The sequence below is a fragment of the Staurois parvus genome, unplaced genomic scaffold (assembly GCF_062004578.1).
Source record: "Staurois parvus isolate SC_StPar_1 unplaced genomic scaffold, SC_StPar_1.0 ptg000068l, whole genome shotgun sequence".
NCBI classification, from domain to species: Eukaryota; Metazoa; Chordata; class Amphibia; order Anura; family Ranidae; genus Staurois; species Staurois parvus.
Window position 1 is genome coordinate 148,509 of NW_028317864.1, and position 26,382 is coordinate 174,890.

Below are 26,382 nucleotides of genomic sequence, written 5' to 3' on the forward strand. Positions count from 1 at the left end.
CAATGATGGGGCACTATTCCTTCCACTGGCACCCACAATTTCTGCTCCTAATATTAAAGATAAGGCATTGTTTACACCCACTGGGCACAGCCACCCCCCTAAAATCTGAAGGACAGTAAACTGGCTCTTTCTCTGGAAGGTTTGGAGTCTAGAGGGACAATAAAAGGAGTTACTTTTTTTTTTTTTGTGGTTGAACTTTTTGTCTTTTTTCAGCCAGACTAAGAATGTAACTACTTACCTAATCCTCTGCTCCTCCCACAGCTACACTGGTCCCGCAGTTTCTTCTCCCCCATGCTCCAGTAGGCTAGAATCCCGATGTCACCAAGACCAGAGCAGGGTCCATAGCCTTGCACTGGACATGAGAGCCAAGGCACAGTCCACTGTCAGATTGTGGGGGAGCACCATGTTCCAGGGGAACGAATGATCTGGTAAGTAAAACCTTTCTTTTCTCTCCTACACAAAATGAGCTATTAACCCTTGCAGTGCAGGGAGTTGGGCTTTAGTTAGGTAATACTAGAACCCCCCCTGGCTTTTTATTGTTGTCTGTTCACCCATTGTAGATTTTCCCTCACCTCCTGCCTGGTAAGAGCCCCGGACACCTGACAGTGGATTTCATCTTCCCTACTCCATGCAAATCATAAGGTTTGTGTGTGGTTACACCTCATTTACTGTAGCTCAGGCTGACTCTGTGATGGCGGGGCCACCACCCATAGCTGTGCTCTGTGCACACCAGTACTGGCACGGAGCACATCACACAGCCTGACAGCTGACACACCTGATCACGTGAGCCGGGGAGTCATGTGACCGGTCAGCTGACAGAGCCGTGCCTTCTCCCAGAGCCTGGCAGTGATCGGGGAGGGCTGTGTACTGGGATAGCTCACCACCTGTGATCAGAGCTGAGTGTGGCCCCAGAACTGCAGGCTGGAGTCTCCCCACAACACAGGGGCCCCTCACAGGGAGGATTCTGCTGGGACGCCCAGACAGACCTGCTTCCTCACCCCCAGACCCAGGGCCAGTCTCCGCAGGTGAGGTGTGGGACAGTGTGCTACTAAGGAGGATCCAGGGCAAAGACCAGTCATGGGGGGCATCACTTCTCCACGACCCGATATGGTCTTTATGTATATTATATGTGGGGATAGTATATATAGTTATATGTATGTTATATGTGGATAGTATGTATATTTGTATGTGGATAGTAAGTATAGTTATATGTATATTAAATGTGTGGCATATAGAGAATAATGGAAAACAAAATATAAACTCATTTGCAGGCAAATCTGAAAAAAATATAGCAAATATCCTTTCTCACAGGTGTTCCCCAAGTAGAGTAACAGATTGTAAAACTGAAATAATTTGGGATTATAGCTGTTTTCTATGGAGTGACAAAGGTGAATGACAAAAGAAAATGCCCATTGAGTATAATGAGAAGCAAAATGTGACCTGGAGTCAGACTCAGTACTATTCAACATACCAAATAAATCCGTAGCAGACATACTCTCAACATTCAGTGGTGATTAAAATTGAGATGAAGCGGGATTATCATTTTTGTTTTATATGGAATGACGAGTGAGTGACAGAAGGGACCCTTCACACTGCCACCACCGCCTTTTTGTAGATAAAAGGAGGAAACTCGCCAATATTAGCAATAACACTATGATGTTTGTATAATCATCTGTATAGCACTGTCACCGCAGGCAGAGATATATAGAGGTTTAAAACACACAGTAGCGCTATTCAGAGACAGGGATTTTTAGTTTGCATTGAAGAGCTTTAGAAACAGTTGAACACTTTTCAGATAATAGGATGTATTACTAAAAAGGTCAAAAGGGTGCAATAACATTATTTACAGAAAAAGATGTAGCGTATGTATGTGTGTGTGTATATATATATATATATATATATATATATTACAGAGAGCAATAACACAGCAAAGAGATAACAGAAGTTTTAGAGAGGTAGAGTACTTGCCAAAAGTCCTGGGTTAAGCAGATCAAGTTTCAGAGCAAAAGGGTGCCGTTCTCCCAAGTTGATTCAGATGTTAAAGGAGATTTTTTTTTCAACTCAACTCCAAGCATAACAGCCTTTTTCTAGGAACTCAGCAGGGTGTCTCCTTAAAGCAGAGAACCAATCGCCTCATTTGGGGAGCGGTGTTGTAGGCGGGGGACTCAGGCTAGAACCAAAATCCCTCACAAGTTATACCAGGGCAATAACCTTCCCTAGGTACATGTAACATTCTATCCACGGATAGATTCATATGCAGAATCATCTGCTGAACGTCTAGATATCAAACATGCCATATTTGACTATTCCAGCTAGAACTATATGGCTTTCTGCTCTCCTGTAGACACTAAGGGTGTAAGATATCAGACGACTCGCATTAAACTGAGCTATCCGAATATATGCTTTATGTAATTATTTCCTACGTTAAGATATAAAATTATATGGAAAGTGGGTTTTACATGTGAGGTCTGTTTTATGGCTAGCTGAAATGTCTTTGAAGTCCAGTGAAGGACTGGTTTATGGTTTTACGATTATCTCAGATTGAGAAGCTAACAAACACTCGAGCACCAGCTAATTTGGGTTTATAACCATGAAGCTCTCCAGCTGGAGCCTGATGCTTTTTGAACTCAACATACACACAGACCACATTCCTGAGGAGGGGGATTGGAGGGGGAGAGAGATACAAGATGGAGGGTCTTGAGCAAGATGGATGACAGCGTCCATCTCTGTACATACGATTGCTACAGACATAGTCTCAAAATTCAGTGGTGATGTTTAAAATTGAGATTAGGCGGGATTGTTATTGTTTTCTATGGAGAGACAAAGGTGAATGACAGAAAGGAATGCCTATAGAATATAATGGGTAGCGAAATATAAACTAATTTGCAGTCAAATTTGAAAAACATAGCAATTTCATCTTTACTACAGATGTTCCCCAAGTAGAGTAGCAGATTGTAAGATTGAAATTATCTTGGGTTATAGTAGTTTTTTAAGGAAAAACAAAGGTAAATGACAGAATGGAATGCCAATAGGATATAATGGGAAATAAGATGTGACTTGACATCAGGACCATTAAACATATCAAATGTGGTGATTTTTGGTGACAGGTGTTTTTTTTTTGTTTTTTTTTTGTTTGTTTTTTTTACATCCAGGGTCTCCCCTGTGCTCCACTGAATGTAATGCGGTGCAATTCTTTCCCTGCCTCGATGGCTGGGAATCTGTCAAGGAGGACCCGGAAGGTACGTCACCTCTCTTCCGGGTCAGGACAAGAAGGGGAGCGGATGTATCCACTCTCCTCCCTGCCCTATACCCGCTGGCAGCCACTGAACTGGTCCCAGATCCACAGATGGCAACATAGCGGGGTGTGTGGAAGCAATCGGGCGGCAGTGCTGCTGCCCGAATGCTTCCATCTGACAAGTGAGCCCTGCTGCTTTTAAAGAAATTTAGCAGTTTCAAGTTTTGTTGATTTACTATTTTCTACTGTTTTAGAAAATTGTATTTTTTTTTTGGGGGGGGGGGGGGGCACAAGTAGCTGGTCTTGCCTAGGGCACAGAATAGTCTAGCATTGGCCCTGTATACACACAACTTGAAGGGCTTGAGAGAGCTTTTTGGTTTTACCCATCGTGAGATGTTTCTTGTGTGACCCCCTTGGTAATGAGACACCTTTTTATAGGTCATCAGTTGAGACTGAACCAGCTGATATTAACTTTCACTGATAAGGGGGCAAAATTACTTTCTAAATACTGATAGAGTTCAGCTGGTGTCTTTGCTTTCCATGCCTTTTTGCACCCCCCTTTCTTCATGTGTTTAATACTTTTTCCCTGTGTCATTCCATTTTATTACACATAACTTAATTTCTTAACCTATTTGTTTTGGTCTCTTTGTATGTATGGATTGCATGGGTTCTTACCGACATGTGGTGAAAATGTCATACCAATAGCACCTTTAGAAATATATTTACCTAGAAAAATGGTGATATGTTCAATACTTATTTTACCCGGTGAGTGTGTCTGTATATGCATAGTATGTATAGCTATAGCAATTGGGGTGGTTCGTTCACACTACAATGCACAGAAAATGCATGCATTTTTTTTTTTTTTTTTTTACCACATTGTGCTCCATTTTCTGCGCATTAAAGCGGTAATAAACCAAAAATCATTAAATGTAGTGGCTGCATTTTTTTTCTTTTTTAGGCTTTTTTCCCCCTCTGCTTTCACCTAGGTGATCTGGTCAGTAACACACCACCTTATATTAGAGTGCCCCCACTCTGGATGAAATGGCACAGGGGGTACAGAAGACAGCAGCATTGTCAGTCTGTGGGGGAGGGAAGTGTTAAATGTACTGGCTGATTTATTTAGTGTGTTTACACTAATAAACTGAAGCCAAACTCCAGCTAAAACATTCTAGGCCGTTAAAGCACAGTTTTTCCCCTTTGGGATAAAAATGTTTTACATAAATTCTGTTCATTGTAAGGCCTCATGCACACAGAATGATTTTACTACCACTTTTAGGCTTTCAAGCGGTTTTTTTTTTTTTTTTTTTTCTGCTTCTATATGCCCCTTCATGTTCTTCTATCTGTCTGTGCACACACGGGCATTTAGCAGCATTTAGCTACAGGAGAGTTTAGAAGCATGAAAAGACACCCACTGCCAGTGCGTCCAGGAACAGCAGCATTTTGGCAGAAAAACACTTTTAAACGTGTCTAAACGTTGTGTTAATGCTAGGTGCTTGAGCATTAATTCATTTTAATGGCCAGAGTAATTTATTTTTCTGTCAAATGAAATTAACTCCCAAGCGCTCGACTCCTGTACACACGCCTAAATGCTTGCAAAACGTTTTTTAGACACTTTAGCAAGCATCAGGCAGTTTTTCAGGAAAACCGCTGCTGCTAGGAGGAAAAGCTTCTAGGAGAGTTTTCAAAATGTCCTATGTGCATGAGGCCTAAGTAACCCTCTCGATGGTAATTGGTTTGTTTCATCCCTCTAACTGCTACCTCTGCAGGTCAGTTTGTTCTGTTGGAAAACAATAGACTTACTGGAACATTCACCAAGTTAAAGGAAAGAAAATCTAAAAAAAGATAACTAATGCAGCCAACACATCTAAGAACTGGTAAGCTACAATATAATAAATGTTTGCTTTTGGATTTATTACTGCTTTAAGTTTTGTTTGTTAAAGCTGAACTCCTAGGAATTCTGCCAGTCTGTACAATCTGCTGGTGTAGTCCAAGAAGGTGCATGCTACCTGGTGGGTTTATCTTTTTAACCACTTCTCGCCTGGCCTATAATAATTTGATGGCCAAACAGGAGCGCTGCTAACCTGGGTGGACGCCTCGCGAGCACCTCACAGTGACAGATTAGTGTACTGGGCCGCTGCCGGTACCATTTGATTGCTATGACCAGTTACAGCAGATCACATTGCAATTGTACACTATGAATGGCTTTCCTTCATAGCTATTCATCGTGTGCTATTGTGTTGATCTCTGTGATTGGTCTCAGTGATCACAAGGTACAGACAGGGCCAAACACAGTGCATGTGTACAATGTGATAGCTATGGCCAATCACAGCTCCACAATGGATGAACGAATGGTAGTCATAAAAAATGGATGCTTATAACAGTGATGATCACCTTTCCAGAGTAGTACAGTGTCACTATGGTAACACTATTGTTCTGGTCAGAGTATGTAAAAAAAAAAAAAAAAATCATTAAATTGTAATATATATATATATATATATTATTTTTTTTTGTAACATACTTTCACCAGTGTCCCTGATCACTGCCACCATAGTTATATGATGATGCTGTTCTGCATTGTTGACCAGTGCATTAAATAAAAAGTGAAAGAAACCCACTTTTTTTTTTTTTTTTTTTTTTTTTTTATTTCTTAATTTTACAACACATTGTGAAGAATTACAACATTATTATTATACAGGATTTATATAGCACCAACAGTTTGCTCAGCACTTTACAATATAACGCAGCAACAATACAGTTCAATACAAGAGGGTTAGCAGGGCTCTGCTCCTTGGAGCTTACAATCTAAGAGGTACTTCAAAAACTTGTAATGCCTCTTGCTATGGCCTGGGCAGGAAGGGGGTGAAAGTGTCTGGTATTGAAGTGGTTCATTTACATTGACAGTTTTATGGAGCTCCAGGAGTACAGCTATCACAACACTGTTGTAGCTCAGCATCTCTGCCTGCCCATCCTGTCTCCTGCCCATTTATAGGAGCTTCTTTTCTAGTGTGAGCACATTGGATGGGTAGCAATAGCTATGCTCCCCGTGCTCCATAAAATTGCAAATTAAATTAAAGGGTCAAAATACTAACACTTGTTTTGTTTTTTTTTTATAATTTTGATAGACTGCATTGACGCATGTTTTTGTGTCCTGCATACAAAATACAGCACACTTACATTGTTCCTCAATGCACTAGAGTGTTGTTAACAGGGCACATAGACAGCAATTGTTTTAGAGCATGGGTTTTCCAAACTTTCTAAACAAAGGGCCAGTTTACTTCAGACTTTAGGGGGGCCGGACTGGTCAGTGGGAGTTATCAATGCCTCAGGCTTGATGGTCATAGTTGCATAGTTAGTCTGGCCAAAAAAAAGACAAAAGTCCATCCAGTTCAACCATTTAAAAAAATTAAAAAAAAAGTTATAATGCTATACCCAAAGTTGATCCAGAAGAAGGCAAAAAAAACCCCAGCAAAGCATGATCCAATTTGCTCCTGCTGGGGAAAAGAATTCCTTCCTGATCTCCCGAGAGGCAATAGGATATTCCCTGGATCAACTTTACCTATAAACCTGGTCAGTGGGAGTAGGACTAGCGCCCCATCATTGGTGTCAGTGGGAGTGGGAGTAGGACTAGCGCCCCATCATTGGTGTCAGTGGGAGTAGGAATAGTGCCCCATCATTGGTGTCAGTGGGAGGAATAATGCACTCTTGTTGGGTCAGTGGATGGAATGGTGCCCCAAGTGCCGGATAAGAACAAGCAAAGGGCCGCATCTGGCCCAGTTTAGAGACCTCTGATTTAGAGTGTACCTGCACTGAGCCTAGTGAGATCAATACATCGACGCACCTGGTGTGAACAAGCTTTCAAAAGCTAACTCTGGCCAATTATACAATGTTAAAATTGTACCCCCCCCCCTTCAAAAAAAAGAGAGAAATTATCCTGTTCAGACACAGTCCTGCGGTCTTGCACAACACCAGTTCTGGTTGTGATGATCAAAATTGTCACCGCCTCTCTTGCCGCCATCGTCATGTACAGTGCAGGATCTGTGGTGTCGGCTGGTCCTGCTTTGTGAGTTATGACATAGGTTGCACACTCACATCTCTGTTTTGGAGAGAAGAGGACCAGACTGCCAGCTTTTGCAGGACTGTGGGTTAAAGTATTACTAGACCAGTATCCCTTAGACCAGTGGTCTCCAAACTGCAGCCCGGGGGCTGGGTGTGGCCCTTAGCTTGACCTTCTACGGCCCTTGGGGCACTTTTCCTCTTACTGATACAACACACTGTTCCTCCCATTGACACCAACGATGGGGTACTGTTCCTCCCACTGACACCAACATCCGGCCCCCCTAAAGGCTGAAGGACAAACTGGCCCTTTAAAAAAAAAAAAAGTTTGGAGACCCTGCCCTAGACAAATGAGTGACTGATCTTTCATCTTTGGGGGGGGGGTGTTAATTATTTTGTACTGCCTGAATTCCAGCTATAAAGTAACCCGTCACCAGCATTTTAACCTGACAAATACATGCAGACAGACTGTATTACTTGTTCACTGACTGGAAATCAACACTTCCAGGTCCCCTTCCACCCTGACCCCTGCGTCGTCATAATGCGTCTGCAGCAAGTAAGGCTACGTTCACACTAGCGTTGTGTGCAGGCGGCAGAGAGGCGTTTGGGAAGCGTTTTTACCGCTTCCCAAACCCCTCTGACAATTCTGCACATTGCAGCACATGGTGCTGTTCTAACGGGAGCGTTAGCGTCGCGGCAAAACGGACGCCTCTGGTCAAGTCAGGAGGCGTTGAAGCCTCCTATTCTAGTCTATGGTGCCGCTCCGCAAACACCCGGCCGGAGTTTGCGACGCGGTTGCGGGGCGTTTGCGGAGCGGTAACACCATTTAAACTTCATTATAGGCGCTTGCGGAGCGTTTTTAACGCTCGGCAAACGCCTAGCAACCGCCACTAAACCGAGCATGCGGCGCGTTAAAAAATGCTCCGCAAACGCCGGACCAACGCTTGCCAAATGCTATAGGGGTGTTTGGCAAGTGTTGGTAAAACAGTCAAGTGTGAATGAGCCCTTAGAAGATCTCCCAAGATCAACAGTAAAATCACTTAATAATCCAGCTGTCAGTGTCTGACATGCAAAGGCTATCCTGGAAGATGATTGTACATTGTGGTGATGACAAGCAGAAGCCTGGAGCTAGAGTCAGAAAGTGGAAGCCCTATCACTTTTTTTTTTTTTTTTTTTCAGTACTTTTGTAAATATTTCAATCCATTGTCTCCATGACACTTATCACATCATATCTGTTTCTTCTAGGACACCTCTGGGGAACCGAAAAAATGTCAACACTGTATTTAAGTCACCAGTAAGTTTTATATTAGACATACAAATATTTTTCATAAATGTATTTACATTGATGCCCTGGAACTAAGATATTTTTACTGAGTGGGAATGGTAATCAATCCTATGTAAAGAATACTGGCAGAGGGTTTGAGATTGCTTTTATTTTATTTATACAGGTATGTTTAGCGCTTATGTTGATGGGTTTTGTGCTTGTGTCCGTGACATTAGTTTAAGATGCCTTCGAAGATCATTCAGAATTCGATAGGTGCAGCTGGCTCCTCTGACTTCCAGGTATTGATGTAAAAGGGGGTACTTATATATTTACACAGCACTTTACATATATATTGTACATTCACATCAGTCCCTAACCCTCAAGGGCTGTAGAATCTAAGGTCCCTAACTCACATTCATACATACACATACTAGGGCCAATTTAGACCAGAGCCAATTCACCTACCAGCATGTCTTTGGAGGGTGGGAGGAAACTGGAGTACCTGGAGGAAACTCACTCAAGCACAGGGAGAACATGCAAACTCCAGGCATGTGGTGCCGTGGTTGGGATTTGAACCAAGGACCCTAGTACTGCCAGGCAGAAATGCTAACCATTTAGCCACTGTGCTGCCCTAGGACATGTAACATGCCCCCTGCCTCTCCACAGTGGAGCATTTGTGGCCTGAATGGCCAATCACAAGGCTTTTCCACTGTTGTATTGAGCTTGGGTGTTGTACCATGAAGCATGCAAATATCAAAAATATTGGGCACCATTGTGTGTGGATTGAAGTAGTGGCGGAGAGGAAATACAAGTAAGTATAAGCATTGGGGTGTCTGACACAGGACGTAAAATTTAGATTTGTTTTTTCTTTTAATGATAGTTTACTTTAACCACTTGGTGACCCATAGTGTACTGGGGATGGGCTGCCACTGTAGGCAAAGCAACATACCCATACCCCCATGTTGCTGCCCACTTGCGGGTTTAGGGTGCACGCCTATGTGCCCCCGCCTGGCACTCATTGTGAATGTGTCAGCAATTTCCGGGCCAATGATTCACGGCCGGGACCTGCTGATCAGCTGTGTGCGATCACAGCCCAAGGCTCTGTGTGGGTAAACAACACAAAGCTTTGTACAGAGGGAGCAATCTGTCAGTTTCTCATCCCTGCAAAGCACTTTACACACATTACATATTCTGTAGTTATACACTTATTGGGATATTTTTTTTTTTGTTACCAAAGACATGTAGCAGAATATATTTTGGCCAAAAAGTTTAAAGAAATTTTAATTTTTTTTTTTTATTGAATGTTTTTTTTAGCAAAAAGTAAAAATATGTTTGTTTGTTTTTTAATTTTTGGTATTTTCTCGTTTCACAAAGAATGAAAAACCCAGTGGTGATAAAATACCACCAAAAGAAAGCTATTTGTGTGAAAACAAATATAGAAATGTTGTTTGGGTACAGAGTTGCATGACTGTGCAATTACCAGCTAAAGTAGTGCAGTGCAAAAAATGGGGTGGTCATGAGTTTAAAGCTTCCGGAGCTGAAGTGGTTAAAGCATGCCTAGGCTCAGACAACCTTTATCCTTCAAACTGTCAGTTTTGAATGTTATACACTTACAGTAGACACTCTGCAGCTGTTCATTTTTATTTCCATATCACAGTGCTGACCACACCATGGTTGCCATATCAGTGGAGGTGTAACCTATCGCCAGGTAGCTCTTCATGTTCTTAGATCACACTTCCCCAGTGACTTTATCTGTGCAGTCCTGTGATTGAAGGCAGGAGTCTGATGATTCAAAAGTCCTGACAAGCACCAGTGATGCTAGAGGAAAGCAAGTTGCATAGGCACTTAGAAGTGCTGCGTTGCTTTTAATAGGGAATTTCATGCTGAAGGTACAATTTTGTACTGATTGCTTTGTCACAATAAAACTATGGTGATGAATCCCTGTTAGAAATCCAAACTTTAGGGTGCATTTACAGCTGCGCGTGAACCTGCACTGCGATTAGATGCACAAACCCAAGCGAGGGTTCCAGCGATTGGCTGCAGGAGACAACCCCATTAAAAGCTATGGGAGGCTGGCTTCTCCTGTAGCTAATCGCAGCCACTCGCATGTAATCGCTCATACAACGATCACAGGTGAGTGATCAGCCCTGGACACAGACTGCCTGCCTCCAAGGCTGATTGCTGCATGAGCGATTACATGCAAGTGGCTGCGATTTAGCTGTGGGAGCTGGCAGTCTCCCATTTCTTTCAATGAGGTCGCCTCCCAAAGCCAATTGCGGGAGCCCCCACTGGCATTTTCACATCTAATCACAGTGCAGGTACATTCGCAGGTGTAAAAGCACCCTTATATTTTAGGTATAGGTCCACTTTAACCACTTGCTTATACCTTATTGGCCTGGGCAGGAAGGGGGCACTTTTACCCCCTTCCTCCCCAGGCCAATTTTCAGTTTTCAGCGCTATCTCACTTTGACAATTGTGCGGTCATGCAACACTGTACCCATATGAACTTTTTATCATTTTTTTCACACACAGCTTTCTTTTGGTGGTATTTAATCACCACTGAGTTTTGTTTTTTGTTTTTTTTTTACAACATAAAACCTGAAACTTTTGAAAACGCACTTTTCTTTTCTGCTATAAAATTTTACAAATAAATAACATTTCTTCATAAATTTAGGTCAAAATGTATTCTGCTACATTCTTTGGTGAAAATAATAAAAAATAATTGAATTTGTATTTTTTTTCAAATGTTTCTATTTATTTATTTTTTATTACATTTATTTTTTCCTTTTTTTTTTTTTCAACACACTGTGACCAAAGTAATACAATGTTACCATGGTAACATTGAACTACTCTGGGCAAGTGATCAGGATTTTTTTTTTTTTTTTAAACACATTATGATTGCTAATACCAATGCATTTCATTCATATTTGCAATTCCTGTTACTGAAAGAAACTGAGTAATTCAGTCTTTTGTTGTGATTATCTGTGATTGGGCAAAGTTGATCACATGATACAGATGAGCTGTGAATGGCCCTCTCTTTATCATGTGACTGCTTTGACCAGTCACAGCTTACAACATAATTGTACACAATGGATGGCATGACAGGAAGCCATCTATTGTATGCAATTTACATGTGATCTGCTGTGATTGGTCACCTGACACTGGCAACGGGCCAGTGTAATGATATGTCATTGGCTGTGTCCACAGGACACAGCCGGTGACAGATCGCAATGCTGCGTGGCCCTGTGGCCACGTGAGCGGCTCGTTTTGACAGGATGTCATATGACGCCCAGTCACAGTGCGGAGTTTAAATCTGCAATAGGCCGGGCGGGAAGGTGTTAAGTTTTATTTACACCAGCCTTGGTAATGTGAGCCCCATGTTTGTTCATTATGTATGTTATCTATCTTTTTCTGCTTAGGAATGTTTGCAGATTGTTCCTCTTAGGTAAAGGTCAGTAAAGTTCCTCAGACTGAGTTAAAAACAAAACACTCATTATCTGGCTTATCATGTAATCTGGGCAGTTGCCTGGCAAGAATGCTTAATGCCTAGTACATATGATGAGAACATTGTACGAAAAATACTGCTTTCGAAGCGATCGTTCGATTGATCGTTGGTACACCACTTTTGAGAGACGGTCAAGACCGTTTATGTGAATTTATCTGAAGAGATCAGCACGAACATTTTTTCGTACAATAACAGAACTAATGATTTTTGTTAAATCGGTACAGTATTCATCCATAGAAAAACCAAGTGACAAAGACCATGCATGCTCGGAAAAGAGAGAATACGTTCCAATACATTACATCACTTCCAAAGTCGTATTCTATCTTAAGATAATTTTTGTAACTTTAGTGACCTATTCCTTTTTGATACGAGACTAGCGTGCAAAAAAAAACAAAACAAAAAACAGGCTTAACCATTCCCTGATATGCAGAGAGACACTAGAGCAGCCTTTCTCAGCTTTTTCAACACAGAGGAACCATTGAAATAACTTTCCAGTCTCAGGGAACTCCTGCTAAAAATTACAACCACATCTTCAACTCATGATACATTTCTAAGATGATCAGTGGGAAGAATGCTCCTTACACTTGTGGTCATTGGGGAAAATTATCCCCTTACGGATATAAAAAGATCAATGGTGTCAGTGGAAACCTATTTGAGATGCAGAAATTGCTGATTTGCTCAAGGAACCATTAGCAACTTCTGGAGGAACCCTAGGGATCCATGGAACGCTGGTTGAGAAACCCTGCACTAGAGAGTATCTTTACATTTCTATATATGTAAAGGATGAAATATAGTCATGAAAGAGAACCTGTCAAATGACTGTCACTGGAACACTGCTTCAGGCAGAACTTCCATTAAAGCAGTTCTAAAGGCAGAAGGTTTTTACCTTAATGTATGCTCTACAGTAAGGTAAAAAACCTTCTGTGTTCAGCCGGCCCCCCCACTTACTTACCTGAGCTCAATCTCGATCCAGCGATGTGCCCAAGAGCAACGGTTCTCTCCACTCTCTCCCTTTTCACTGGACATGGAGGCAGTCATTGGCTCTCGCTGCTGTCAATCACAGCCAGTGAGCAGGGGGCGGAGCTGAGCCACGGTCTGTGTTAAACACCGAGCATGACTTGGGAGCGAGCCTGCACAAGTGCCCCCATGGCAAGCAGCTTGCTATGGGGGCTCCCAAAAGGAGTAGCCAGGAGTACTGGCGGGGAACCCCAGAAGAGGAGGATAAGGTCTGCTTTGTGCAAAACCACTGCACAGCACAGGTAATATGTTTGTTATTTAAAATAAAAATCCTTTACAATCACTTCAATAGTATAAACCACTGTATATGTATTTAGTGGAGTTGCATTAAAACCTGGATGTGTTGGCTTTATCATATAGTGTTTGTTTTAGCTTTTTATTCTGTCCTGAACTCTATACACCTGAAAAATCTATAGAAACTTGATTGGTTTTTATAGACAAGACTTCTATTGTCACCGTGAGTATCGAAATGTTTTTTTTTCCCTGTACTTTTCCTCTGTTTCGTATTGTTCCAGCAGGTTCAGCAACCTAATATCAGCCAGTCACCTGCAGGCGATGAAGACACTTTGGAAAAGGCCATCTCAGAACTTAAGGAAAAAGAAGCCTCTGTGGATAAAGAAATAGCACAGCTCGAGGCACAGTATGTTGTATACAAAGCTGCATTACTCTTTGTATTATATTGGTAATACTTTTAACTCCTTCCCAGCCTGCCCTGATATCTCTTTACATCTGGGGGAGGAAAGGACATTCTGATCACATTACCACTGTGCTTTAAGTAGGTGGCAAGAGGTTAGAATGTATCCGTAATTTTGCATAGTAAGTAGCATTTTTGAACCTGTCATGATGTTTTTATGTTTGTCTCTGCTGGGGAGATTTGCCCTTACTATCTATCTAGTTAAAGTAGAACTCCAGCCTAACAATAGTCTTACAAATGTCCCCCCCCCCCCCTCTCCCTACATATATTACTGATATTGTGTAATTAAGATGTGTTATACTTACATATTTTTATCTTGCTTTTCTCTGCTCACAAGATTCCCTCTGTTAGTGAGGGACGGCTGCTGGGAAGAGGAGGGAGCGCTAGACAATTGCTGGATCTTCTGGGAGCTGTGAAATCACTCATAGGCTCCTATGTCCCAGCTGTTGTCGGCGCTCCTTGACACAGCGGAGGGGGGCCGTCCCCCACATTACAAATGGCAACCACCCCAACCTAAAACTGGATTTTGCAGCAAGGAGCACATGGAAGGGCAACGCATGTCAGAAACCACAAAGAAAAATTCCCAGCTCACTTACCAGGCAGCCTCCAACAAAGCAAATTGTCCTGTCTAACAGTCCAGGTTAAAACCAGGGGTTTAGTTTGCAGACATTTGCAAATATATGCATAAACTGCAGGCCACTTCACAGTACCCTAGTGTACTACAGTTCTAATCTGTATTTTTAAGAGTTGGGGCACATATATAATAGATAAAGGGCAGGTATGCTTGGAGGGAGCGCACCCCTCCTTAACCTCTTAATACTGGTGCAGGGTTTATGATCATGTGACCGCCGTGATTGGCTGTCACAGAGGTCACATGATCGAAAAACTCCTGATCATGAGCAGCAATCAGGAGCTTTCCATATTCCTCCCTCCTAGATTGTAAGCTCCAAGGAGCAGGGCCCTCAAATCTCTCTTGTATTGTTACTGTATTGTCTCCCGTTATGTTGTAAAGCGCTGAGCAAACTGTTGGCGCTATATAAATCCTGTATAATAATAATTATCCGCTGGTGACAGGCGCATGCTCTCGGCACAGCTGTGTTTACATTCTGGTATGATTATATACAGCCTCTTGGCGTTAATGCCCACCCACTGACACCTAAAAGGTATAGGGACTCGCTGGACACCCAGCAATAGCATAATGGCAGCAAAGGTATCCAGAGCTCCCAACAACAGCAGGTAATTCTGGGAGCAATGATCTTATTCATAGGTTCCCATGTCCCAGCCGTTGTTTGTGCTCCCTCTTCTCCCTTGCAGCAGCCACTCACTGACACAGGGAACCTGGAGCTAAACTAAAAAAGGCTCTACCTTTAGATATACAGGTGTACCTCGGTTTACGAATTTAATGCAGTTTCCCAAAGGAATGCATTGAAAACCAATTAATCAGTTCTGGAGGTCAGAAAAAGGTAAATAAAAAAAAGTCTCTTGTCACTATAGGTCAGTGCCAGTTTTTAAATGCAATTACCGGCTTTTTTTTTTTTTTTCTCTTCACTATAGCTCAGAGAATCATCTGTCACTTTCCCCCCAGCTAAAAGAGAGAATGTTTCCTTTTAGTTTGTTTCCCAAGATAAAAGAAACAAAGTATCCTTTAGCTCCAGGGAAAGTGACAGCTAATTCTGTGAGCTATAGTTAAGAGAAAAAAAAAGCCCGCAATTGCTATTAAAAATCGGCACCGACATACACTTCGTATTGCGAAAAACATTTGTAAAAAATGTGTAAACCAAGGCATTATTTTCAATGGATTTTCATTCGTAAACCGAAAATTATGTTAACTGAGGCGTTCGCAAACCGAGGTACACCTGCACTTTAAGTCAGAATGCATTTTTAATATTTTTTTTTGGTTTGTTTGTAGAGGCTACAGTCTAGCAGAATTGGACAAGCATATTTCCCTTCTTCACCAATACAATGAGTTAAAAGATACAGGACAGATGTTGTTAGGCCACTTGGGTAAGCATTTTGCTGTGAGTAGTTTTAAAGGCTTTTTAAGATCCGTTGCTACTTGTGTTGGGTTACACTACTTACTGTACTTCAGCTACTACTTACAATTACAAACAGCTTGGTTACAAAGGTGAAACTAGTCTAATGCTTAGAGCAGTGTTTTTCAACCTTTTTTGTGCAAAGGCACACTTTTTTCATGAAAAAAATCACGAGGCACACCACCATTAGAAAATGTTAAAAAAATTTACCTCTGTGCCTATATTGACTATATATAAAGTAATTCTCTTGAATGGGAATCAAACACAAAGAAATTATTTTATAATTACTTTATTATGAAATAATAAAGTATTTTATAATTGGACCCGGGGGCCGGACCAAGAGTAGATGAATGATGTGTATGTGTCATCCATAGTAAGTATAGTAATTCATCCCCCATAGTAATTCATCCCCCATATAGTAATTCATCCCCCATATAGTAATTCATCCCCCCTATAGTAATTCATCCCCCCTATAGTAATTCATCCCCCATAGTAATTCATCCCCCATAGTAATTCATCCCCCATATTAAGTCCCCAAGCCCCCCCTGTGTCAATTCACTTACCTTTGCTCCGCGCGTTCCTCTCGCCGTTCTGGTGTAGCATGAAAATCTGTCTCCTATGAGGATCTGTCCTCCTCGACGTATCTGCGCATGTGCCAGTTTCAAGCATTAGCAGCCGATCGGCGATCTCTGGCACATGCGCAGATACGTCGAGGGGGACAGATCATCCTGACAGTATCACGCTCCGCGGGCCGGATTAAAAGGTCCACCGGGCCGTAGTTTGCCCATTGCTGTTCTAATGATTGGTCTATTTGTGAGCCGAGGCCACATGTTACGGATGAAATTGCAATTTTTCCCACGGCACACCAGACAATATCTCACGGCACACTAGTGTGCCGCAGCACAGTGGTTGAAAAACGCTGGCTTAGAGTATGGTGACAAAGGATATTCTAGCCAGTACTGCTTACTTAAATGCAAAGTGGTGTAGCGCTAGATAACATATACCATAATAAAAATGTGTGACAATGGGTGCTCAAACACACAAGGTCAGAAGGACCTGATACGTGACCTGTAAATAGTGAACCCAATGCCAATAAGGGATATAAATCAAGTGACCCTTAGTACCCACAGCTGGGACTCAAACCTATGAACATGTGAATCCCTGTGGAGGGATAAAGAAACATTAAATGCTCATAAAACACATAGACCATATAAACCGCAACAGTGGAGCACAGGTATCTCTTGTTTGTTTTATTGTGTGAAAGAAATATTTGATGTGCTGAGTTAGGAGCGGAGCCCGATTGTGATCATGCAAAACGCAGACTGACCGCACAACGCACCGGTTGGTGCTCCCAAGAATAGTTGCAATTGCCTCTCACCTCCACTCAGCGACCCCCTAGGGGCCAGAAAGCATTGCGAATCCTTCCTGGATCCTTCCTATATGAGTACTCCTGATGGTCTGATACCTGGGCTGCAAAGGACCCTTTTGATGTACCGTATCTTCACTAGGAAACCCCTCTGGGTCAATGGATAGGCAGGCAGATGGATACTTGCAAGCAGCTCAATTCAAATGCAAGTAATAAAATAGGCTAAAACATAATGCACTCACATTTCAGCAGACTTATTCAGGCATTACCCATGAGGGTGGGTGTATTGAGATGAAACAGGGTATACAAAGATGGCGCCGCGCCGGAAGTGCGTCACGCTGGAATTACGTCACCACGCTGTGCCGTCGACGCATTGCGTCATGCTATCACGTGACTTCGTCTGACGCAATCCTGGCTTGATGCACTTCCAGCAACATTTGTTGGACTTTGCTACACATTATTGCTGTTTATATGGGCTATATGTGTTTTGTGAGAACTTAATGTGTCTTCATCCCTCCACAGGGATTCACATGTTCATAGGTTTGAGTCCCAGGTGTGGGTACTAAGGGTCACTTGATTTATATCCCTTATTGGGTTCACTATTTACAGGTCACGTATCAGGTCCTTCTGACCTTGTGTGTTTTTTGAGCACCCATTGTCACACATTTTTATTATGATATTTGTATTATGGTATATATTATCTAGCGCTACACCACTTTGCATTTAATATCTATTATTGACCTACAGGTATAGGATTAGGTGTTTAGCTGCTTTAATTTTTATTTCATTAGGTTTTTTCGGTTACATCTGAGCGCGGGGGGACCATTCTATTATATTTACTTGAGTTCTGCTTACTTAATACTAATGCCCCACTTTTTGCTTGCCTTGTGGAAAACGACTACACTGCCCTCACTTACCCTTTTTATACATTTTGTAGGATTTCTGTTTCCATAGATGCTGCCTAAGGGGCCAGCTCAACTACATGGTTCATTTACTTTTTCTGCATCCAAAATTCACAGAAAGTAGGTTATATGATTGTCAATGTCATAATTCACATCAGTGCTTGTAATTCCAGTGCATTCCGGATGCAGAAAAAAAGTACAACAGGCTGCATTTTTCCTGCACGGAACTGTATTGGAACATGGTAAAATGCACCAAAAACACTTCGGAACGCACATGTCCCTGTTTACATTGAAGAAGAAGAGAGGGGGAAAAAATGAACTGGAATGCATTAAAAATGCCCCAGAATGCGTAAAAAATGTACCAAAACGCATCCAGACTACGTTTCTATACTGTGAACCAGACCTAAATGTATTCCTCTTTGTTTTGGAAGGAGCTTTGAGAACAAGTATTTGGTTATAGTTACTGTTTACAGGAGTCTTTCATGTTAAAATAGCTTGCTAAAATTTCCACTTTGAATCTTACTCTTAGACTGGCCATAGATTTACTTTTTTTTTTTTGGGCCATAGGCCACAGGGCTAATCAGAAAAAAAAAACCCCAAAACAAAACCAAATCGTTTTCCCCATTCACACAAGTGAGGTGGATAGATGAATCATCGCTTCAATGCCATTGTATTCTGACAGTGGGACCTCTCTGCTGTTAAAATGCACCGATCAGTGGCTGCAGCTGGTAACGGACAAAGGTTGTTCAACACTCCGACAGAAGTCGATTCTTAGATTGAGGTAGATCTATCACATGGGAATGCTCATACATGGACCGAAATTTTGATCGGTCTATGGCCAACTTTACATTTACGCTGTAGCATTCTCAGCTCCCCTGACCTGTCCTATATTGAACTGATCCCAGTCCAGTGAAACCTCAGCAACCAACTGCTTGCCAAGTCATCTAGGCTGGGCTGTGCATGTGCTCTGCCCTCTCCGTTCAGTACTGTATAGAATTCATACTTCCTACATAGGAGACAGCTGGAGGAGGTGGGAACATTGGCTAAACAGGCAATACGCTGCCAAGAAATACAATCTACTTTCATGTTTAAATGATTCAACAGGCACCACTCGTAGGGGTTGATTTACTAAAACTGGAGAGTGCAAAATCTGGAATCTGAACTCACTTTATTGGAATTTTAGGACTGGATTTTGCACTTTACAAAATAGCACAAGCACTTTTATTTGATAACGACTGGTGTATGTTGTTTGGTATGTAATCGAAGCACATGCATGTTGGATATACTGGGAAAGTTAGCCTCAAAAAGTAAATAGCTGGCAACTGCATTTGGTTTAAAAGTAACTAGCGGGTGTTTTGGGTGAAATTAGGAGGTGCAATATATGAATACATTTATTTAATATAATTTATAGTAATTTACTTATACTTTAGCTTTGTTTTTAACCCCTTCCCTCTGATGTCACACAAATATGTGGCCTCACAGAACTGGGCTTTGTTCTGTGGGGCCACATGTTTGCGTACCTGTCTTTTGTGCTAGAAGCGTGCCACGCAGCATGCTCCCAGCACAAAGACTGGGGTGTCACTGAGAGCCCTGGATCCTGTTCTAACGATTGGGACCCGGGACTCCCGATTCTGGGTCACAAGATTGCTGTGATAGCCTCTGATTGGCTTTCACAGTGATCAGTCACTTTGAAGCCTGCCTCCCTTGTGTGTGTTTGTTTTTTTTTTTTGTTTTGTTTTTTTTGTTTTTTTGTTTTTTTTTCTTCCTCTCTCTGAATGAAGGAGAGAAATACATTGTATCTCTTATAGAGAGAGATTTAAAAAAACCTAGATCATGGTTTAACCTAGTTCAGTGCCTGGGTTAGTGTTTGGGTCAAAAGTCAGGATTTTTTTTGGTATTATTGGTATCCGTGTCTGTGTTTTTAGGTAAAAAACAAAAACCCAAAATGCGCACTATTGTTTCTGGGCTGTAGTACAGGTACAAACAACAAATATCATACACATATATGATATCGCTGCAATCGTCAAGAGCTGGAATATTTATTTTGGGTTGTTCTTTGGTGGTAGGTTATGGTAGTAACAAGAAACATACAGTTAAATTAAAAAAAATATATATTTTCACTATTTTGGGCCAGTTTTCCTTTTGATAATAATAATAAAAAAAAAAAATCAGGAGATATCCATTACCATTTACCACCAAATGAAAGCCCAATTTATCCTAAAAAAAAAAGCGGTATAATTCACCTGGATTTACAAAGTAGTTGTGATGATATGTATGGTTTTACTAATACATGTCAAAGTTGTAAAATTTTACTTGGGCATTAAGATTTGTTTTACGCTCAGGCATTAAGGGGTTAAATTAATAAGCATAAGAAGGGGGAGGGGACAGTTTTAAGAGTAGTTGAGGTTAAGCCCAGAGTTCTACTTTTAGGTCGTCTATACAAAGCGGAGCTGTTGGTGGACCTGGCAGCATTAGGCTTGACAAACGTTTATTGAAAAAAAAAAAAATCAAAGGAGCCAAGAGAAAAACTGTCAGCCAATCAATATCAGATAGAGTCACTGATTGGTATTCAAACAACTGTGGGTACTGCAGCTGCCTGAATACAATAGCCAGTAGGGGCTAAACAGTGTGGATGGAGGAACCTATTAGATTTCTCTTATTAACCCCTGGCTCACATATATGCGGTCGAGTGGGCCGTGTTTTGCGTGGGCATGAGAACCTATTCATTTGAATGGACTTCCATGCCCGTGACACGCAGGGAAGAAGTCCCTGCACTTCTTCTGAGAATTAAGCCTGCACGGGACCCTCTGTTCCCAGTACGGTTGCATTTTTTCCAGTGCGGACGGCGTGCCATTAGAACTACTGGCACCTGCCCAAAGGTCCGCATTCCTCTCTGAGGGTGGTGCTGCTGCACGGATTTTTGTGCAGATCCGCAGCCACACCACCCGCATATATGTGAACCTAGCTTCAGTCTGTGCTCATTGCGAGGGCATGTTCTACCATTTTCACCCTCGGGAAGCTGATGGCACGTTCACCCAGAAGTTCTGCTGCATTGTGGTATGCTGTGATGTAGGTGTGTTCCCAACATATGTTGGGGTGCTGTTCAAAATGAATGGCATCCCAAGACATGAATGGTGTACTACTCTGCATTTTAGTGCTTGTTACTGCATTGATGTTAGCGTGAAGTAATCATTAGGGTGTCGCATCTACTTAAGTACATTGCTGGTTATATGTACTGTTCAGTGATGGTTCATGAAAGCAATTTTATTTTTCCCTTTTAAACAGCGCTCCTCCGTGGTGTAACCACCAAAGACCTGTATGCAGAGTTTGGCTTGGACTTGGAAGACTGAAGACAACCTCGGGATTTTAATTCTCCACTCTGTTGCCTATTTTGGATTTCATGAAAAAAAGGCTTTCAAGTTTCCTTCCTCTTCTCAGTTTGTTTGAAGACAAGGTGTTTTGTTTCAGATGCTGCAGGACCCAATTCAAATCTAAAATGCTTTATTCACTATATGAGTTTTTTTTATCTCGGCTGCAATGTGGAACCCTGTGACTGCTGAATAAAAACACAATCATTTCTGGTACTTGCAGCAAACTGATGAGATTCCAGCTGATATTCCTACCAAGTTCTTGCATTAAGGTGTGTTAGGATAAAAGTCTGTGCCATGAATTTGGGGACGTTGACCTGCATTTTCCCAGTCAAATAATTTGAAACCTCTCTGCACACAATTTGAAATGTCTATAACTCAGCAGAGGTTGTGAAGACTTGAAACCTTGGCCCTAAAGACCTATGGGGGCTTATTTACTAAAGCTGGTTCACTCAGTCTTGAGCACGTCTGCATAGAAAATAATCCGCTTCCAGGTTTTATTGTCAAAGCTTAATTGAACAAGCTGAGGTTAGATTGGCTACCATGCACAGCTGCGCCAGATTCTGAACTTTAGTAAATAAACCCCATGGTGTCCTGATTACCCAATTTATTTTAAATCCATATCAACTTGGAAGCTAGCCTTGCTAAGTTAGGCTGGTTGCCAGAGATGATCAAAGCTAGGTTCTTTACCATACATACCCATGCATTTCTATGGCTAACCGTGTTTCAGAACCCTTTTGGAACATTGAAACCTGCTCTACTTCATCTGGGTACAGAGCATGTTTGGACCCAACACAACCTACAGTTGTTTTTGGAAATTAAGGCGTTAAAGTAAAGGAAAATATTTTTGGATAGCGTTGAGAAGGGGCTTTTTGTCTGAGTTATACTGGGAAGGTTATCCTTTAATTCCTGTCTTGGAAGAGCAAACATTTTTTTTTCATTGTATGTTCAACACATGTTTATCCAGGTACTATTCTTTAGGCCCCACTATGCCACAAGTCCTGTCATTTGGTGCTACCTATTGGTATTACTGCTTTGTATTCAGGTCAGTCACTGAAAGGAGATGGAGAAATTCAGTGTATAGTTAGCTGCAACATTGAAAATAACAATTTTGGTTTTGTATTCTACGTCAGCGCCTCCTGTGGTGGCCAGGGTAAATGCAGTCTGACTTCTATCAATTGCAGAGTATGGTCAGATGTGCAGGTACGAACTGAGTGTCCTCAAGTATCTCAGTCTACAGCTGTGTAAAGACATCAGCGATGTTTAGAAATCAGGGGTCTAGACACCACATCAATTTCTGCCCAAATTTAAAATATATTGCATGCCAAAAATCCATGCAAGTTTACAAAAATAAATAAGCAGAAGTACACCCCTCTCCACCTTTAAAAAGAGACAGTGTTGTCCACCCCATACACACCCTCATGTATCTGACTACCTACAATCATATCCCTACTATACTGCAATTATTTCATATAGGGTAAGCATCGTCTTCAAGTATTGAAAATCCATTGAAATGTATAAATAAAGCTGATTATAGCTGTCTCCAACCATATGTTTCCAAGCACTATGTACACTAATCATAGATGTGGGTCAAAGGAAACACAAGTTGGTTGGCTGTCTTCAAGTTAAATCAGTGTGAAGCAACAAAAATGTTTTGCGGAGTTAATCCAGCATGCGTAGCAAGCAAATAAGCTGCCTTCCCCCACTCCCCATCTCCCAGTCGGTGGAAATAAAATCCCTTCTTATACAGTTCTGACAGGCTCAAGTGTCCCCATTGCAACTGTTCTGTTTTTGTGACAATAGTAAGATGTTCAATTTGCAATCAGTTCCTATCGTGGAGAAATAGAGAGGGGGAAAGTTCAATCCAGGAGACATAAAAAATATATGATCCAGGAGACATGGCAATAGAAACAAACAGAGGTTCTAACCCCTCCATGCTGTACCCAGAAATACAACAGTTTGTCTTTATATTTTGTGTCCCTTTTAAGTTGGCATACACGGTTTGAATGTTGGCTCATTCCTGCTGAATTACCTGATATTTAGGCTTTGGGTGTCCCTGTCAGCCCAGCTTGACAAAATTCTACAACAAAAGCGAAAAAAAAAGTTACTACAAAAGTGAAAGAGCCAGGTGGAAAATTGTAGGCCAAACACTGTTTAGGTCTTCAGACAGCCACTGGTGCTATGGCTATCAGAATACAGTAGCTGGCAGGCGAGATTTCTCCGCCTTATGATTAGAGGGCAATTTATTGATTTCTCTCGATGAGAAATTTAAGCATGTATGGCTAGCTTTAGATAACATCTTACAATAATTTGTCAATCACTAAATGACTGCAGGATGCAGCGTCACCTTCAGCATTCTAGACACAGACATATACAACCCCTGGCAAAAAGTATGGTATCACAACTCTTGGAAAATGTTCATTCAATTGTTAATTGTGTAGAGAAAAAAAAAAAAATACAAAGCCATGCCTCAAACCTAATTTCATTTAACATTCCAACCTTCTGGCTTTAAAAAACACTTAAAGAAAAAAACTAGTCAGTTACAACTGTTTTTGCAGATCAAGCAGAGGAAAAAAAATATGGAATCACTCAATTCTGAGGAAAATATTATGGAATCATGAAAAAAAGTCCTACAGTACACCACTAGTACTTTTTTGCACCACCTCTGGCTTTTTTAACAGCTTGAGTTTTCTGAGGCATCGCTTTAACGATTGACAAACCGTATTCTTCATCAATCCGGCTCCAACTTTCTCTTATTGCAGTTGCCAGATCAGCTTTGCAGGTTGGAGCCTGGTCATGGAACATTTTCACTTCCACCATAGATTTTCAATTGGATTGAGGTCCGGACTATTTGCAGGCCATTCCACTGACATTATGGGGTTTATTTACTAAAGCTGGAGAGTGCAAAATCAGACTGACTTCTGCAAAGAAACCAATCGGCTTCCAGGTCTCATTGCCAAAGCTTAATTGAACAAGCTGAACTTAGAAACTGATTGGTTTCTATGCAGAAGTCAGCCTGATTTTGTACTCTCCAGCTTTAGTAAATAAACCCCTATATGTCTTTGTTGAAGGAAAGTTTTCACAGCTTTTTCTCTATGGCAAGATGCATTATCAGCCTGAAACATGATGTCATCACCAAACATTCTTTCAATTGATGGAATAAGAAAATTGTCCAAAATCTCAATATATATATGTTTATTTATTGAAGATTTAATGGCTGTCATCTCCCCCATACCTGTACCTGACATGCAACCCCATATCATCAATGATCGTTAAAATTTGCATGTTTTCTTCAGGCAGTCGTCTTTATACGTTTCATTGGAAAGGCACCAAACAAAAGTTTGAGCGTCATCACCCTGCCTAATAAAGATTCGTGAACACAAATGCTCTTGTGCTTGGGGATGGACTTGATGCAGGCTACAACCACATTAAGTATGTCCTGAAACATGCACACTGTGCTGCCCTCCAATAGACCGGGGGAATCCAAATATACTGAATGAGGAAAGACAAAACAGAGGGCGCACAGGCCTAGTGCATTACCATAAAAAATAAAGTGGGTGTTGTACTCACAAACGACAATATAGTCAAGGCACATCATAAAGAACAGCTGGGTCAACACCGCGCTGAGTAACAGTCCGTAATAGGCAGTGTAGACATCCAACAGGCTGACGCGTTTCGAGGACTTGCCTCTTCCTCAGAGCCAACTGACCAAATGTCTGCTTCCTCTTTTATATGCTCACTACTAGTTGAACCAAAGATCACATGGGCCGTCCTGAATGAAGATTCGTGATTCATCACTAAATATCACTTTCATCCAGTCATCCACAGTTCATGATTGCCCACTGTATCCTTGTTTTTTCTGTTTAGGTGTTGATGGTTTTTGTTTTGGCTTTTCTATATGTAAATCCCATTTCCTTTAGGGGATGTCTTACAGTTCGGTCACAGACATTGACTCCAGTTTGTGAACATTTGTTCCTCATTTGTTTTGTTGCACATTTTCTGTTTTCAAGGCATATTGCTTTAAGTTTTCTATCTTGACGGTTTGATGTCTTCCTTGGTCTACCAGTACGCTTCCCTTTTACAACCTTCCCATTTGATTTGTACTTGGTCCAGATTTTAGACACAGCTGACTGGGAACAGCCAACATCTTTTGCAACATTCCGTAATGATTTACCTTCTTTTATAATCCTCTCCTTTGTTTCAACTGCCATTTCTAGAGTTGGAGCCATGATTCATGTCAGTCAGCTTGGTGCAACAGCTCACTGCGGACTAATTAACAGATGTAATCTGATGCAGAAGTTTGTTTTAGAACTGCAAAGTACATGGTGATTCCATAATATTTTCCTCAGAATTGAGGGATTCCATATTTTTTTCCTCTGCTGATCTGCAAAAAGAATTACAACTGACTACAGTTTTCTATTTTTAAGTGTTTCTTAAAGCGAGAAGGTTGGAATGTTAAATGAAAATAGTTTGAGACTTGTCTGTGAGTGTGTTTTTTTTTTTTTACACAAACAATTGAATGAACATTTTCCAATCGTGGTGATTCCAGGGTTTGTAGCAGAGCAAGTATTCCTTTTTTAGGATCAGACATGTTGAATGTCAGTTATCGAACAGGAGTTCTATGTCATTGTATGTATTAATAAAAACAAGGAAACGTTAACTTATTTCATGTATTTATATAGTAATGACCTTTGCAGTGCTTTACACACACACCAATCATCCATTCATTTCGACTACTGACAGGTAAAGCGAATAATATTGATTATATTGTTACAATGGCACCTGAAAGTGGGTGGGATATAAGAAGCAGCAAGCACCATGTTGTCCCTGAATTGGATGTGTTTGAAAGTAGAAAAAATGGTCAAGCATAAGGATCTGAGCGACTTTGAAAAGGGGCCAAATTGTAAGGGTTAGATGACTGGGTCAGATCAACTCCAAAACCACA

The 26,382-nt window shown here is 41.4% G+C and overlaps 1 protein-coding gene across 1 annotated transcript; it reads left to right on the plus strand.

Moving 5' to 3' along the window:
* Positions 1–691: 691 nt before the first annotated feature.
* On the plus strand, positions 692–26,097 carry SWI5 (SWI5 homologous recombination repair protein). The gene is made up of 6 exons (XM_089668973.1): positions 692–722; positions 902–1,025; positions 8,534–8,582; positions 13,590–13,714; positions 15,678–15,772; positions 21,355–26,097. The coding sequence occupies exons 1-6, from the start codon at positions 692–694 to the stop codon at positions 21,417–21,419; spliced, it is 489 nt and encodes a 162-aa protein (XP_089525099.1). The 3' UTR covers positions 21,420–26,097.
* The last annotated feature ends 285 nt before the right edge of the window (positions 26,098–26,382 follow it).